Source organism: Falco naumanni, chromosome 7 (genome assembly GCF_017639655.2).
Source record: "Falco naumanni isolate bFalNau1 chromosome 7, bFalNau1.pat, whole genome shotgun sequence".
NCBI classification, from domain to species: Eukaryota; Metazoa; Chordata; class Aves; order Falconiformes; family Falconidae; genus Falco; species Falco naumanni.
Window position 1 is genome coordinate 35,821,870 of NC_054060.1, and position 17,896 is coordinate 35,839,765.

Sequence of the window (17,896 nt, forward strand, 5' to 3'; positions counted from 1 at the left end):
GGCCCCGCAACCCACCAAGGCGCCGGGCCCCGCAGCCCGCCGCCCCGCTGCGCGTCCTCTCCGCGCTCCTTGCTGGGTCCCCGGGGAGGGGAACGGTCACCGACCGCCCTCGGCTGCTCTCCGGGCACCGAGCCGAGCCGGCCGGGGTGGTCCTGCCGGGGGGGGGGGGGGGAAGGGGGCGGTGGGGGCAGTCACCCTCAGTGAAACCTGAGGGGGCCCAGTGGGCGGCGGGTCGCCGTGGTCAGCTGTGATGGGGACTGATGGGCCCAGTGGGAGCTCATCATCACCCATCGAGTGTGCCTGTGGCTAGTCTTGAGGGCCACTGCCAGCAGGGGTGAGCCCATTCCCCTGGGAATAGCTCTGCCTTTGGAGCTGGGCCTCACCTCAGGTGGCTTCCAGAAAGCTCTGCCTGCCCTCCCCCAGGGCAGCCTGCTCGGGGGAGAGGCAGCTCAAGGCAGACCAAGTTCTTCATATGGGTTTCGTAAGGCTGTAGGAGAAACCACAATGTGGGCTCAGAAGCAGCAGAATCGTTATCTAAACCCCAAATAGCATGGTACTAACTCCTACTTCTGTCTCATGTTTAGGATTGAAGTGATGTGGAGAGCCTTGTGTGTCCTGGTGGTATGGGGGATGTAGTTAGGAGGCAAGGAGGAGAGTATCGCTTCATCTTCTGCTTGCAACAAGCCCAAGCCACCTGGCATGGGAGGGGTATGGGCATAGCAGAGAGCATGTGAATCACCCTGGACGTGCAGGTAACGTTCCCAGCTAAATCAGATAACACTCTGTACCGTGCTGTGTTCACCGGTAACTTGTAAGGCACAGTAGTGGAGGAAAAGTCTTCCTTCCACAATCAAGAACATAATGGAGTGCCGTTTAGATGACAATTTGTGATTTTTTAAATGAATGTGATTCCATCAAGTATAAGGGAATTTTTGCTCATTCTCTTCAGTAAGAACATATTTTTTGTTATGCTGTTGACCTGCCCATATTGTAATTGCAGTAGTCTTTGTTATTTAGTTATGAAACTCCTCTCCATCTAATCTAAACATAATGTATGCAGTTTCAGAGGTTTCTTAAACGGCGAACTCCTACTCAGCTGTTTTTCTGACTGGCAATCATGGCTCTACTGTGCCTTTATATTTGCACCTACCTTGTTTTTTCTCTGTCATTTTTAGTGTCATTGGTTATATTTGTCATTGTTTATGTTCTTGCGTCCTTTCTTTCCCATGATGAACTGCTGTTCGGATCACTGGGCTGACTGTATGCGAGACCAAGACACTTAGCAACTCCTAGTTTCCACAGGCACTCAGCTCACTGGCAATGATCAGTAATTTTCAACAGACTACCCAAGCAGCCTGAAAAAATATACCAAGGATAATAACTAGGCAAATATATTTTAAGTGATAAATGTAAATGGGAAGAGAAGTTTCATTTGAGCATTTAAGTTAAGCAGATGCAGTTGCAACCATGAGTGTTACATTTAATTTTCAAGTGCCGTTTAGTTATCAGTTAGGAACTGGAAACAATTCAGTTGTTTGTAGCACACCACTTTCTCTTGCTGTTTCCTAATTTGGAATATTCTAGATTTTCAAGAAGATGTTTATCCCCTAATTCTTCAGGTTCATCTTAGGTTCACGCAGGTAATTTCAGAAGACACATTCACTAGCTAACACCCATCTCCTCTTGCAGTTGTACACTGCACAACATTTATAATTAAGCCTCTTAGGAAGATAGCTGCATGGCCCATGATTAACTTCCCTTAATTCGTTATTTTTAAAGCTCAGTGCAGAGATCTCTGGAGTAATCACCCCACCTTTCCATCCTGAGCTGCAGAACAGCAATATAGCGTATGTCAGTATGCACTAAGATGTCATCCCAGCACAGAAAATAAGTACTGGTGCCTTTATCACAGTCTAACAGGCCATACAGGCTTATCCAAAGAAAATATTCTCTCAGCAGATGAGCTAGATAAAACAGTTGATCAGAGGCAGTTGACACACAGCACAGCATCTATAATTAAGTCACTAAGGAAGCTGGGATGGGATGCTGTAACAAAGGTAGGATCCAATCTACACAGCTTTCAGCAAACCTTAAAATGCTGTCTGAATAAAACTCAGTGAGGTAATAGCCACTTCTGACTTACTGCATGCTAGAAATTTGTCAAATAGTGGTAAGAAAAAGGGGGTAGTGGGTCCACTTTTTATTAAACATGTAAATTGGATGTATTTTGGTTTTGAGCCTGTGTCTCTCTTTCCATGTCTTCTTTTCAGAAAAAAGTTTTGTGAAGAAGAGGTGTCTGTTTGTGTCGGAAGTGCTGTAATGAATGGCACATTGAGACTACTACCAGCTTATAATAATGACTGGTATTCCCTGTTCTGCAAGACTGGGAGGGAAAGAGCATATCCAATGAATAGAAATAGATCCTTGGATTTTGGTTTTTGACGTGACCTTGACTCCGTGAATTTACAGAACAATTATATTACAGAGCAGTTGGTTGCTTCTGTGTTTGTGTGGCAATAGATTATGAAATAAGACAAAAGGAGCCTTCAGTACTGACCCTGATTTGCCTTTTTTTTTTTTTTTTGTGAAGAAAAACACCACAAAAGTATGGTGTAATATAAGCAAATGCTCTAAGTTTTCTTTCTATTGTTCTAAATTAAAAATAAAACCTGAATGTTTTGCATTAAAAAACCCCCAAACCAGAACTCTGTTTGCATCTGAGGTCATCCAGCAATATTACGTGTATTTTGAGGACTCTGGGTATGATTTTACACTTCCATTCATTTAATACTTGCTTAGTGATGCCATTATTTGCAGTTTACACTGTTCTGAAGCAAGAGCATTGTGTGAAGCCAGTAAAATGTATGGGAAGATTTTGTGAGGTTAAAAAGGCAAAAGAGACCTAGAGAGAGGATTTGTTCTTTGATCCGGGAGCTAAGAGACCGGACTTGCACAGATGCCGAGCCCGTGGCTTCTACTGAAGATCTGTGTACTCAGCATCTCAGACTATCAGACCTGGAATAACTTGGAAATCTGGATGGCAGCCAAACACAACACATTTTTATTTGAAGCAGCCTGTGCTTTTTATTTTCTAATTATTTTCTAATTATTTCCTCTATATCTATTTTACTTTTTTTAAATCCTAAGCAGTTCTGTAAAGTGCATACACTTCTCGTTGTTGGGGTAAGGGTACTGGTTGTGGTGCTGAAAGAGTTGTGGTGGGAGTTTCAACCGATGTCTCCTGACATTCATGACTGGTGTCAAAGAGAGCAACCCTGTGACTCAGATCCGTGTCCACATGGGTAAGTACAGTGTTTGGACAGGAGGATAAACTTGGGTTCTGTTGTGAGAAATACACGTCAGAGAAAGATAAAGAAACCATTATGTAAAGGTGAAAGTCAGATCAAGATAGTCACGTCGTTAATGTATTTATTTCTGCAAACAATGGGATTCTCAGCTGCATCTTAGCTTTGTGACAACCCCAGCTCATCCATACAAAGAGACCAGTGGAAGTCACTGTTTTCGTGAATTGCAGGTGAGCTTTAAATGGGTCAGATCCCAACCTTCCTGCTTTTGTCGTCAGGGGGAAATTGGCCACTCTCCACTCCTAAAAACTTTTTTTTTTGGCTCATGAGGAGAAGACTCACTGTGCCTTACTCAACCACCCTATGTCCTTTCAAATTAAACTGTAAATTGAGCTCGTGGCTTCCCAGGCGCTGGAGGCGAGGCACAGGGCGAGGGGCCGGCCCCTCCTCTGCCGAACAAGGCACCGCTCTCCGGTGCCGGGGCCCAAGCACCTGATCCACAGCCATGTCGGTGGCTTCTGCTGAGCCAACTCGAGGACAGTTAATCGCTCACACAACTCAGGGTGTGCCAGCTCCAAGAACACAAAGCCCTTATTTTCAGGACGGCTGGTTATTGCTCCCGTTACTGACTCCTCATCCAAGGTGCGATGCCTGAATGGCACCAGGCCGCGCGCCTGCGTTACTGCACAAAGGCACCGCCACCTGTGGACAGGCCTTGGCCGATGGCACGCAGGGACATATTTCCGCACGCATGTCCACGTTCAATGAAGCCACCGAGGTCGCCGTCGCCGCTCGGCTGCAGGGGGCTGCCCCGGCGGAGCGCCACGCCGTCCTGCCTCCCCGAGGCCAAGCAAAATGGCGGCAAGTCTCGGCCCGGCCGGCGGCGGGGCGCTCGCCCCGCCCTCCCGCGCCTGGCCCAATGGAATGAATGGCCTATAAATAGCGGCCAATGGGGCGGCGGGTCGCGCTCTATATAAAAGAGGCGCGGCAGCAGTGCCGCGGCTCCACTCCGGCTAGGGCAGCAGCGGGTCGCTGAGCGGGCGCGGAGGTCCTTGCTTTAGCTGCGGAGCCCTCGGTAAGTCCCGGGGCAGCCGAGCCTTCCTGCAGCTTTCGATAAGATTATTTTTTTGTTATTATTATTTTTCTGCTACGTGGGGTGGAGCCGGTCCGGCTGAGGAGGGGGAGCGGGGGTGCGGTGGGGGGGGGGGACGACGGTGGTGCGGGGCAGGGGCGCCCGGCGTGCAGCCGGAGCGGGGGACGGGGTGCAGGTGCTTACCAGGCTTGCCCCCAGCTGGAGAGGGCCCCGCTCTAAAACCAGATTAACCCGGTATTTAGCAGGGTAGTTACATATGCTCCCCCCAACCAGGTCCCCTGAGGGAGCCGTCTGTTGTGTAATGGCTTGTTGGATGCTTCCCACCCCTCCATTCCTAAGTCTGGGAGCAGCCGAGGCTCCGCGGGCGCGGAGGGCGCCGGGCGCTACCGCTGCTGGGGCCGAGGCGGGGCACCCCTAGCCCCGGCACGGCAGCACACCGAGGGCATCGCGGTGCCGCCCCGCTCACCTGCCACCCGGCCCGGGGTCCCCCCCCGGCCGCCCCCCCCCCGCCCCAGAGCCGCCGGCGGGGTCTGCCCAGCGCTGCCACGGCCGCTCCGTGCGACCTTGGGCGCGTCCCTTCATCCGGGCGGTGCCGCGGAGGAGCGGGGAGAGCCCCTGCCCTTGCGGCGGGGATGTTTAAGGACGGGGCAAGGCTGGTGGAGGTGAAGAACTTTTTTCTTTCCTCCTTCCTGGCTCGTGTGGGAGGTGGTGTAGCAGCAGAGGTGTGAAAGGCACGGGTGGAACGACAGCCAAGGTGACCTTGCCTGGGTGCCTGGCTTTCCCCCGAACGGTGTGGAGGCCTGCGGAGCCCCCAGTGATAGGCTTCCCCTCTTTCTCCCCTAGTGACTGCGGTAGGGTCAGACATGCCCTTCTCAAACAGCCACAACCTCCTGAAGATGAAGTACTCTGCTGATGATGAGTTCCCTGACCTGAGTGTTCACAACAATCACATGGCCAAGGTGCTGACCCTGGACCTGTACAAGAAGCTGAGGGATAAACAGACTTCCAGTGGATTTACACTGGATGATGTCATCCAGACTGGGGTAGACAACCCAGGTAATGGCTGGGGACCGTTAGATGTGCGTGACAATCTGTTCTCCCTCCTTCCTGGAAGTGCTTCTTGACAATGGCACCCAAAGCTCTTGAGCTGCTGAGAGGCAAATCTCATAAAGCATTGAGAGACGGCTCTGAATGTGTGACTGTGTAAAAAGAGGCCTGGTTCTATCAAGCCATGTTCCGTGCTGTGATCTGACATATCAATTCCCAGACGCTTCAATTATGTAACTGCTCTGCTAAATACTTTCAGTCTAAAAAAAAAAAAGGGGGTAAAAAAAACCCAAACCAAATGCGTTCTAATTATAACACAACCGGGGGGGAAAAAAATATAATGTTGGCTTACCTGGCTGTTCTGGTCTATTCCTATTCCAAACTGGTTATGTGATGTTCTGTAGCACTTCTATGAAAAAAGGGGGAGCAGACGTGTTTACATGTTAACATTACAGTATTTATTTTTACTCTAGCAATATCAAAATGGCCCAACTAAATAATCAGAGACTGCCTCCTGATGAGGAGTACCCGGACCTGAGCACCCACAACAACCACATGGCTAAAGTTCTAACCCTGGATTTATACAAGAAACTGAGAGACAGAGTCACGCCCAGTGGCTTCACCCTGGATGATGTCATTCAGACTGGGGTTGATAATCCTGGTAAAATGCGTTGAGAATATTCTGTGTGAGCCAGCTGAAGTAACTGGTGCTTTTGAATATGGTGACTTAAAACTAATCGTGTGGAGGTGGTATTTGAGCACGCTACAGCAATGCAGCTCTGTAGCAGAAGGAACAAAAAGTGAAGCATGCTTGCTTACAGCAAAGCATGATTGTTTAGACATAGTTTTATCTGGTGGTCTAAACTAGCTAGTGAAGTTGGATGTGCTGTGCAGATCTGTCCTAAACAAAGCCTGACAAATGAGTGTGGTTTAATGGCAACAGCTGTGGGTTTCCATAGTACTGCATTTGACTAACTGGATGAAGTGTAAAATGTAGGGTCTTTCCAAATCTTTTTATGTAAGAATGCATTTCTAAGTGACTAGACCTACCACTGGAGAACTTGCTTGGTTAGTGCTGTGCTGGAGTACAGCCAAACATCACCCAAACTTAGCTCTTCTGACTTTATTACCACTCCAGGCCATCCCTTCATAATGACAGTAGGATGCGTAGCCGGTGATGAAGAATCCTATGATGTGTTTAAAGAACTCTTTGATCCAGTTATTGAAGACAGGCATGGTGGCTACAAACCAACTGATGAGCATAAGACCGACCTGAATGCTGATAACCTGCAGGTACAAACTCTTCATCAATTACTGATGCCTACTGGTCTGAGGAGTGGGTAAAGTTGTTGACGGCTGCCTAAACTGATTGCTCAGGCTCTGGCCCCTTCACTTGCACGCGGCACAGATACATGGGCTGTGTGTCCAGTGCAATCAGGCTTGAGCTTGCTGGTGTAAGGTGTTAGCGCCTGGATAGAACCGGGCAGCTGGCACCCAGGAGGAGCTTGCTCCATGTGCTGCTGCTGCAATGTGGGCCATGAGCTGTAGGTTGTAGTAGTAAAGCTGAACAATGCTATCCTAGGAGTGAAGGACTGTCATAAACTTAACGGTTTCTACTATCTGATCTTTGACCTTAAATATCAGTTGGTGGTATCGTACTATAGAATAGGCATTGTTATGGCTAGGAGTAGGGGGTTCTGCATATTTCATGGATTGCAAATGTTACTGTAGACTCTAGGAATTCCTAATGCCATGTTGATTGGCTAGGCATAGCTTGTCTCGAAAATAAGAGACTCTAGATGACAGTAGTGAATAATTCTAATTTGCAAGAGTAAACACCTACCTGAAAAACAAGCACTTGCCTTGTGTTAATACCTCTAGATTGCAGATTGGAAGGGGTAACAGAAGCCCAGACCGGACTCTGAAGTGAACAGAAAACTGATGGTCAGGTGGTACCCCTGTTTTCTAGCACTACTTAGTAGCCTTAGCCTCAAAACAAGGGTTGTGTTACACAGGTACTTGAGCTACTGCTGAAGAAAGTAGTCCTGGAGTAAGACACTGGCTTACAGACCAAGTAGTCAATATCAAAGTATAAGGTGCACACTGAAATGTATGGGAGCTATATGTATTCAGAGTAGGTATCTTGGCAACAGTGTTGTACTCACTGGTTTCCTAATTTTTAGGGAGGTGACGACCTGGATCCCAATTACGTGCTAAGTTCCCGTGTCAGAACGGGTAGAAGCATCCGTGGATTCTGTCTTCCCCCGCACTGTAGTCGAGGAGAGAGGCGGGCTATTGAAAAGCTCTCTGTTGAAGGTAAAGTGAGAACTTGGTGCCTTTGGGGAACTGAAGTCCTTTGCGCAAGCGCTGTTCTTTGCAGTTTGAAAATGGAGGCAGCTGGTAAAAAGCTGCCTCCCTCAAGACTTGGTCTGAACATGGAGCCTTCCCTGAAAAAGGCTCATTACGTTACAGCTGCCTCAGCACTGCAGTTTGTAGCTGAGAGCAAGAGCGCGTGTCAGAGGGAAGCTGGACTGCATTAAGTTGACCTTTGCTGATCTTGAAAGCTTCTTCATATGTGTGTGGGGAAAGAGGTTGGTTCATCATATTTTGAACCTGAAATGTAACAGGTATGTAGCAACTTCAGGGCTTGAGTCATGGTTGCAGTATTTTGTGGCTGTTTTTTAATTGACTTTCATTAATGTTCAGCTTAGAGGTGTAGTCTTGCTCCAAATGTGCAGTTGACTAGAATGAGATTTAGTTTTCAGTGGAACTCCTCAGCTGCAGGGTTTTTTTTTTTATTGCCTCCCAAATTCATCAAGTGAAAGGAAAGGATACACTCAAGGTGCAGTTCTGTGGACTTTATAGAGTGTGGTTCCAAAACCTGTCAAGGACTGTTACCTTGCCCTTGAGTAGAATAATACTGTTTGTTACATTCATGACCTTGATTCTCCTTGGAAGAAAGCACTCAACTTCTACAGTTAAGCAGCACTAATGATTCTATACTGCATGTAAGGGAACAAAGGCTACTTGTATAAGCCTGGAAGGTGCAGACAAATCATCTGATACTGCCTTAAGTTCTGCAATGCCACAAAGGCATTGCCATTGCAGATGAAAGCAAGGGAGGAACCAAACCCAGCGGATCAGACATTGCTGTACTTTGTGTGTGGTCTCTAAAGTGCTGGGAATGTCTAGCCCCTTTGGTCCCATCCTAAAAAGTGACTCTCTCTTTCAGCTCTGGGTAGTCTGGAAGGTGATCTCAAGGGGAAGTATTATGCTCTGAGGAACATGACTGATGCAGAGCAGCAGCAGCTGATTGATGATCACTTCTTGTTTGACAAGCCAGTTTCTCCTCTTCTGTTGGCATCTGGGATGGCACGAGATTGGCCTGATGCCAGAGGTATCTGGTAAGTATGTCTGGAAGTGAGGAATCATATGAAATACCTGCAAAAAAATCTTGTAGTTTTGGCTTGTACTATTGGGCAGAATGGCAGCTTTTGAATTCATATTATTGAATCTAATGAGAAACTTGTGTGATATCCTCTGGGGAAGTTGCATCTAAACCAGCATAACTTGGACAAGTGTTACCATGCACCACATAGGGCTGGTAGGAGGATCAAGCCAGTCTGGCTAGCCTGTAACCAGAGGCAACCCATCCAGCACAGGTTAGCGAAGCACCAGACAATAATTGAATCAGCTTATGAAAGTAGATCACTTCTGAAGGACTAGTTGTGCCACTACATTCAGCTCTTGTCTTGGGAGCTTAGTGTAACCTGTAAATAAATAAAAAAACAAACAAAAAACAAAAAAACCCCACAAACCCAAAAAAACCCCAAAACACAAAAAACCCACACACAACGCTACAACACTGGCTTAGCTCAAGCTGGATACTGGATGCATAGCTGCTCCCTTGTAGTCTCAACACTTCTGCTTGCAGAAACTCACTGATGCTGGACTAGTATGGCTTCACCTGTACTAGTGATAAGATTTTTGCCCCCTGCCCTCAGAGACTAGGTGACATGAGTTGACTGATGCAGACATGTGGAATAGAAGGATTCTGTTTGTCAGATGTAGGTCCCCTGTATAAAATGCTGCATCTCAGGAGCTTCTGTAGCATATTTAACTTGCTCCCTTGTAAGCTAAGGGCTAGGTTTTTATCAGCTGGTATACTCCAATCTTATTACTGCAGCTGCTTCAATACAGCCCAGAGGAAGCATGCTTTGTTTCTGTAGGTCACCTTTAAGATTGCATCATTTACCTGCAGATTGCCAGCACTAGATAGCGCTGTCATATGAGCATGACTAATCTACAGACTTGAAGTGTAAAGTCTTGGTGTTGCCTGCATAAATAACTTTCCTCAGGTACTGGTTAATTTTTGATCCTAATCAAGCTGAGAAATTATCAGCATGACAAATATTGGTGATAGTACTTGCCGCCAGCTGCAAGCTAGGACAAGAGGGGCTCATTGGTGTTCAGAGATTTTTACAGCATCTCTGAAAAGCCTGATTGATCTAAAATTAATAGTGAAAACTCAACTTAGTTCTCTAAGGTACAATGTATGGTTTAACAAAATCTGACAAAATTCTGATAAAAGGCTTTGCTGTACATTGTCAGCTTGGTGTCATTATGAACATCACTGTACAGGGCTGCTTTGAAGTCTGTAGCAATCACTCTTCTGCAAACTCTGTCGAACAGATGAAATCTCTTAAATTTGTAAACTTGGGCCACAAGTGAGCTAGGGGGATGACTGGATTTTACAGTTCAATGCTGTAAGGCTGGCTAATGTCATGTTATTACTACTTCTGACCTGTTTAGATGCAGGCCAATTCAAACTACCGCTTGAAAAGAGCAAGGTAGAGACTACTAGTTGAACTCTATTAGGTCCTGTGCGGACAAAAGAAGTAAGATTAATTGCTTTGAAGAAGCAACTAAGTGAGCCTCTTGAAATAAAAGCTTCAGTGATGAGTAATTTGGTGCTATTACAATTATCTTGAAAATGTCAGGTGGGACAGATGGCAAGTTGTGTATCTTTTCTCCTAGGCACAATGATAACAAGACTTTCCTTGTCTGGATCAATGAGGAGGATCACCTTAGAGTTATTTCCATGCAGAAAGGTGGCAACATGAAGGAAGTATTTACCCGCTTCTGTACTGGGCTAACACAGGTAAATCAATATCGCCTGAGCTGTAGGTTCACATGGCACATATTTCTCTGGTTAGAGCTGAGAATGCAAACTTTCATGCCCCTCTGGAGTCCTGCGTAGTGGAGCTTCATAGCCTGGGTCTCTGGGAATACTCTGATGAGGTCCAGAGCTTGTGAAGGTTCTGAAACAGCTATACTGGCAAAGCATTGTGGCTGTGAAATCTAGAAAAATCCTCTGATGTGGCACCCTTATCCAAGAGTCTAAACTGTACTTAAAGGATTTCTGCATGGTTCTATAAATCAAGCACTGTGATACCCTGGGTGGGAGGAGAAGTTGCTCAAATGTAGATGGGCAAAGCTGGACTGAAGTTTCTAGGTTGAATGCTTTTCCTCACCTTCTAGTCTTGATATGAACTTGAGCCTTACCAGCCCCTTCCTTAATCCTAATGGACGTGCCAGCTCGACATGTACTAAATCAAGCTTCCCAACAGATAGTGACTTCATATTTTGTAGTGTAGCTTAATCTTGCTCCTAGCAGTCAGACAGGCTAAATTTAAGGCCTTAAAAGCCCCTTGTTAGTGGCCCTTTTTTCCTAAAGGGAGGGGACTTATGTGACTGACTTAAATAGCTGTTCAAACTGTTGTGCCTGTTGCTACGTAACTGAAGCTGTAAATGAGTACTAATGGATGACCTACATCCTTCAGGCAGAGAACAATCTCTAAACATCCATTCTCTCTATTTATAGATAGAAACTCTCTTCAAGTCTAAAAACTATGAGTTCATGTGGAATCCACACTTGGGCTACATCCTGACCTGCCCATCCAACCTTGGAACAGGGCTCCGTGCTGGTGTGCACATCAAGCTACCAAACCTTGGGAAGCATGAGAAGTTTGGAGAAGTCCTCAAGAGGCTTCGGCTGCAGAAACGAGGCACAGGTGAGAGATGATACAGTGATGCCCTAGTCAGCCTGCCCTAAGACACCAGCAGATGCCTGGCTATAGCCAGAGCCATGTCTGGTTCACATGGTGCAGGGCCTGTCAGACCATCCCAAGGGTACCCTTGTAAAGCACATGGAAAGAACCAAGCCTTAAAATCATATCCTGGAGGAGCTGAGGATGCCAGCGCTCTGCTTATACCTTACTGTATCTGGCTATCTACATGTGTCCTATGTGGTATTTTGAGTGCCAGATAAGGTAGACCTGGTGGCAGCTGTTCCTGTTGTAAGCAGGGATGGGAATCCTGATTCAGCTTCTGGCTAGAAAATAGCTACAGCAGGTGCTTCTGACCATGGGTTAGATTGCTCATGGGTTAAAAGAATAAAGAGCTGGCCTAATGCCATCCTCAGTAGCTCGTGTTGGCAACCACTTGCAGCTTTATCGCCCTACATGTAGGAGGAGGCAGCAGTGGCAACTTGTAGAGAATTGTCTTGCTGCGTTCCCACCTCAGGCTAGTGAGGGAAGAAAGGTAGGCTGACCTGCTCCAGCAGTGGTCAATGTACTAACTAAATCTCTTGCTCCAGGTGGTGTGGACACAGCTGCTGTTGGAGGAGTGTTTGATGTCTCCAATGCTGATCGTCTTGGCTTCTCAGAGGTGGAGCTGGTGCAGATGGTGGTGGATGGTGTGAAGCTGCTCATTGAAATGGAAAAACGCCTTGAAAAAGGCCAGTCCATTGATGACCTCATACCAGCTCAGAAATAAAGCACTTTATTCTCATGCTTCCTAACTTATTGGATGAATAATAAAATGTCACTCCAATTCAAGCCCCTGGGGTCAGAGCCCACTTAGTTACACTGTAGAGAAGTCTTCCATCCATCTGTGTTAGAGTTTATTTTTTTGATGGCTGAGATGTTGCTGAAAATGAAATAAACTATTGTTTTGGCCTGAGATGTCTTAGATTTGTTAACTGAATGTCTTTGAGATTTAAGTGACTTGAGGTTTTTTTTTCTTTGTTATGCTAGAAGTGGTAGTGGACAAAACCAACCCATCTTCCTGGCCGTGCTGCTGTAGTCTGCTTGAGTTTGTGTGGTTAAAGCAGTGTCAAAAGTGAACCTTTAACTTGATTGCAGTTGCTGTAAACCTGAGAAGTAGTGTTAAATATGAGTCACTGCACACATGCCCTACCTGCAAGGCTTTGACTTGTGCATCTGCTCATGGCAACTGTAAACTGTCATTATCCTGACTACAGCAAACCAGGCTGACTCCTGTACAGGGAGGGGAGACAGATCTGGGTACAAAGGATGACTGTTCTCAGATGGGTCCTCCTGGGGCTGCAGGGCAATGCTCTGAGGTTAGATTTCTGCCCATAATAATACTGACACTAAGCTAGTTTGTGTGGAGAAGATCACATCTTTAATCTGGAGATGTGTAGCTAGTTGGTGTAAACAACTAATTGCTCTTCTGGGGGTAAGGAGTGAGGTGAAACCAATTAAATCCATGCTTCTCTCTAAGTGGGTTTCAGCTCAGCCAGGGAAGAGATGAGGGCTGTAAGCTGCCAGTTACAGGAAAATACCAGATAACAAGCTTTCTTCAGCTGGCCCTTGGCCCATGTACCAGTTGTCCTGTGAACCTGAAAAGAAGCAGTGTAGTCAATTAAAACATGCAAAGTAGTTAGGGGTTTTTTTCCACACTGGGTCTGGCTTGCAAGCTCAAGCTGTTCTCTGGGTGTGAGCTTACGGGGTTGTATCAAGCGGGTCTGTTCTCCAGAACGGCTGTAGCCAGTGTACACGTGTGTTTGCTGTATGGAAGCATTACATTATTAACCTACAAGAGCAATGTTTTCCAGAAATATTGATAGCTAGGAACATCAGACCCTTAGTAACAACACCTTCTGCAGCTCGTGCAACCTGGGAAACAGCACCTGGTCAACAGCTCTACCCACTGCTAAAACCTGGCTTTTATGGAGGGAGCACAATGAGAGGCTGATACATAGCTTCACAGCGTGTAGCTTTATATAGGTTTGAGCAGATAACTGTAGCTTTCTTTTGTAGAGGCTGTGATATTTCTAAGGCTGTGATTGCAGGCTGTCACTTAGCTGAAGTGATGATTCTAGTTGGGGTAAGCTAATTAAATTTTGGAGAGGGAAAAGCTGAGTGAACATCTCCAATCAGATTTTTTTTTTTAATGTAGCTTTCTATATGATTCAGATTTAACTGGGTGGGAGAGAGGAGATCACATGTAAGAGTTTTGTTCTGTGCTGAATGGTGTTCCTGTACTTGAGTTAATCAGCACAGGGATTTTTCTGCATGAGGCTTGTGAGAGCAGGGAAGGGAAAACGGTGCAAGAGGCAACCGGTTGGTTCTGTATATTCTTTAGATCCCCCTTGCTGTGCTTTGTGTCACTGTGCACAGACGCTTGGCAAATAGCTGGTGCTGCATCTTGTAATCAGAGAATGTTCATTTAGTGGTGCCTTTCCTCAACACGGCGTCATTACTGCACTCACAGCAATTAATGGAAGGAGATTCCTGAAAACTTACCTATTTTTTTGAGCTATATCAGCTGAACTAATAAAAACATCTCTTTCCCTATGCATCTTGTTTCTCCTGTGTACTTAGCACATCAGAGCTACATCTGTGTTGTTTTAGCCCCTGGGTCCCTGCAGTCTGAGGCAGGACCTGCAGCTGGCCAAAAAATTATGGTCAAAGCAGCAAGCTAGTCTTTAATGCTTGCATCCATCTAGAAAATATTTCTTTTTAATTGGTTTCCCTTCCCAGCCACCACCTTTGCTATGTTCCCTCCTGTTGCTGCCACAAGGAATAACACGACTGTGCTTTTGCTTCAGCTTGTACAAAGCAATTGAAAATATTTCAGAGAATGAACCTGTCACGGCAAAAGGCTGGACACAGCCACCTACCCCAGCTGGGACTTGTTAAAAACCTGTGATCAAGAGAGAAATTAAACCTCCGATCCGCTTGCCTCAAAAGCTTTGGTTTGATTCTCAGCGTTACTTACCGTCGCGCCCTGGGCACCGCAGGTCACTCAGATACTGCGGCCATACGAGGTAGCTTGCGTGGACCAGCTGCTCGCTCATGCCTTGGGCGCCTGGGGTGGTGCTGGGCAATGGCGAGCCGCCGTGGCTCCGGGGTGCCTCAGCCTTAAACTGAAGGGACGACCCGGAGGCCATCAGCCGCTGCTGTGCTTTATACGGGGGCACGGCAATTAGCCTTGCCAGCAGAGCCACCCGTGTCACGTAGCTTCTGGGAAGGATGCGGGAGCTGGTGCCGCCGGAGGAGCCTTCTGGGTGGGTGACTTCATGTGCTGCATCACACCCAGTGGTGACGGTGCTGCTGCCCGGGCCAGGAGCGGTGCATGGGCCTCTCCATCGGCCGAGGGTGCTGATGGTGGGTGCAGGCTGGGGGAGGAGAGAGGTCGGGAAGCCCTTCAGGCCAAGCGGAGCGTGTTGCATCTCTGGGCTTTCCAGCGACATTTCAGCCTCTACATTTCAGTCACGCAGAGGCTCAGGAGCAATGATGGCCGCTGCTCGGGCAGGGAGAGCAGCCGAGCTCTGCCGGCCGTATGTGGGCCTTGTGGTGGTGGCCACCTCTGCGCACCCTGCCTCCGCAGCCGCCATGCTGTTCCCCGGCTGCCGGCTTGTCACTCAAAACACGCTCTGTCCTTGTAACATTTTCAAGGGGAATTTCTTTTTGTCTTTGTGTTCTGAACATTTCTGCTTTCCTCCGGGGAGCAGCCACCTGGCCCCAGCCTGCGTGCGATGCCCGTGCGGGGCCATGCCCGTGCCAGCAGCACCCAGCCAGCCCGGTCCCCTTCCCTTGTGGCACAGGCATCGCCCTGCTTGCTGGGACCCTGGTGTCCTTAGTCAAGAAACCAAGATTCTTGTGAAACCTTTTGGCTCTCGCATTACACTTAACCAGCAACAGACTGCCCGTAAATGCTCCTCGTTCCACTTCCGTGCTGTCTGCTGGGAAATTATTCATGGTCTTTCACCCGCTTGCAGACTAAGCCACACAAAGGCTGGTGGTAAGCCCAGCGTTATGGCGTGGACCCTGGGCACCCCGCCACGCCGTGGGAAGCTCCCCGGCCTGAGTGAAGTGGTCAAGCTCCCCATACACCCCCTTGCACCCCCAGCCAGGCAAGAGGACGGGGCAGCTGCTTCCCGAGGAGGTCTGGGTGCACCAGGGAGGCTCCTGCTTCCCGGGATGATGTGGCCAAACCCTGCGATTCCTCTCTCATGAAAGCAAAGTGTGGAGCAAAGTGGCTTTGCCTGCTGGCTGCCCGGTGAGAGTGCTGCCCGGGGCGTGGGAGGCTGCTGCTCCAGTCCTGCTGTCCACCGGGGATCCTCACCTCGCTCGGCTCGGCTCGGCCCAGGGCAGGGCAATGCCACCGGCTTTCCACCTTGCCTACCACAATTCATCCATCACTAGGCCAAGAAGAAAAAGGAAGGTGCTATTGCCTAATGTCTCCAGCACCTATCTGGGAGGGAGGAGGTTTAGGCTCCAGCCTGTCCTCAGGTGAACATTACCATATTTTTTGCGCAACATGAAATAGCTTGAGCAGGAGAGTTTGAGTGATTTTTTTTTTTGCGTTTTTTTTGGTGTTGTTTGTTTTTGCTCCACCCACCCACCCACACACAAAAACTGCGGTAGCGTGGTGGGCGGGCATGCTTCGGAGAAGGGAGACGGCATCACAGCCTTTTCATCTCCTGTTTGCTTTGCTTTTTCCCCTGGGGAAGCAGCCTGCCAGCAGGCTCCTTTGGCTGCTCCACGTTTCTCCGGCTAGTCTGCCTTCCCACCTCTCCTAAAAACATCATAGTTACAAAGCTGGAAATAGCCCGGGTGACGGCCTGGCCCAGCCCTCCACCTCTGTCAGATTTTATTTGTCCGTCCCTCCCAGCGAAGGGGGAGCCAAGCCCAGTGGTGGAGGAGGACACCCCACAGCCCGAGATGCTTAGATGAGAGGTTAATCAGGACCAGTTCTCTTGCATCGCTTGCCCCTTTCCCACTGGTTTTAATGCGTTAGGATCTATTTTCTTACACAGAAATTACACTCCTGATCAGCTCCGTTCCAAGCCATGGCCTGCTTGCCCTGGGTTCCTGGCCCCACGGCACCTCTGCCTCATGGGCTGCGAGCTGCTGGCCACCACATGGGAAAACTGGTGGTCAGGGGTGTCCTTGGGCTGCAGAAGCATTCATAGGTGAAGGCACTGGGTTTCCCCTGCCTTTTGAAAAACCATCTCTTTTTTTTGTCCTGTCCTCCTGCACGGAGCCAGGTTGAGTGTGCCAGGTGAGAAGCTGTACCTAGTACACCCACAGCGTGGGTCTAGTAATTCACTTGGCAGCATGGGCTCCCACTGGGATCGACAATTAACGGGGAAAATCTGCATTACCAGACAGGGTAAAAATAAAGAGAGATGCATCCAAACCTACAAAAGATTTTTGTTTTCCTCCCCCAGACAGTAAGTAAGACTATGAGAAACCATATAATACATATACATGTGTATATTTATATATAATGTTTGTTTTTATATATAAAAGTGTGTGTGTGTGTGTATATGAATACCAACTTTCAAAGGGCAAAATGTCTCATGCTCAACACCTGACAAAATGGATAGAAAGGGTAACACTTAGAAAAATGTGAATGTTGAGGTTTTTAATGAATGTCAAAAGCTTTAGCTAAAAATATGGAATGGGCAACCCCAAGCTTTCTATGGTGCAATTACAGAATAAAACCAGAATTGAAGATTAATTTGACAGGCACATGTGCAAGCCCCAGATCTATGTAAAGACCTCGGCTTCTCACTGTGTTTAGTGCTGTCCAATTGCTCTTTCCACATCCATTATTGATGACGAGAGAGTAAAACAGAATAACCTGTGCTGAGGAGACCTTGGAAGTGTCAGCTTATAATTTTGCAGTGACTTATCATGATGGTGTTTGATGGTAGTACTCGAGCACAGCAAAGCTTTCCTGGATTACTTGGGAATGAGTGACACTGGAAAATAAGTGAATTAACTCAACTAAAAAACCATGTTCTTTAGCCTGGTCGGGCAGAGCAGTTAGTGCATACATCGAGGACAGGGGGTTTTGTGTGTAAATAGTGGCTGTTTGCAGTTCAAATGCTGCTGCACGTTCAAAGCATGGTGAAACTGGAGGGAAAACCAAGAGCAGGCTCAGTGCTGGTGCCAGCCCTGCCCATGGGAACTGACGGAGGCTGTGCACCAGCTTCAGCACAGAGGGGATTTCTCCTGCTTCACTGCCCCAGCTGGCCAGGGACAAGCTGGAGGTGACCACAACAGTGAGACACAAATGAGATGGCTTTAGGGCACTGGGTGGTGAAGTCATCTTGGGCAGGAAAGCTGGT

The 17,896-nt window shown here is 47.8% G+C and overlaps 1 protein-coding gene across 2 annotated transcripts; it reads left to right on the forward strand.

Annotated features, from left to right (window-relative positions):
• The first annotated feature begins 4,248 nt into the window (after nt 1-4,248).
• Nucleotides 4,249-12,468, forward strand: CKB (creatine kinase B). Of its 2 annotated transcripts, none has more exons than XM_040599874.1 (8): nt 4,249-4,380; nt 5,919-6,106; nt 6,584-6,738; nt 7,629-7,761; nt 8,678-8,849; nt 10,483-10,606; nt 11,330-11,519; nt 12,104-12,468. In XM_040599874.1, exons 2-8 carry the CDS (start codon nt 5,929-5,931, stop codon nt 12,280-12,282), a joined length of 1,131 nt encoding a protein of 376 aa, XP_040455808.1. In that variant the 5' UTR covers nt 4,249-4,380; nt 5,919-5,928; the 3' UTR covers nt 12,283-12,468. The 2 variants fall into 2 exon arrangements, with proteins under 2 accessions (XP_040455808.1, XP_040455807.1); XM_040599873.1 differs by lacking the exon at nt 5,919-6,106 and adding an exon at nt 5,242-5,454 and having other exon boundaries at nt 4,273-4,380.
• The last annotated feature ends 5,428 nt before the right edge of the window (nt 12,469-17,896 follow it).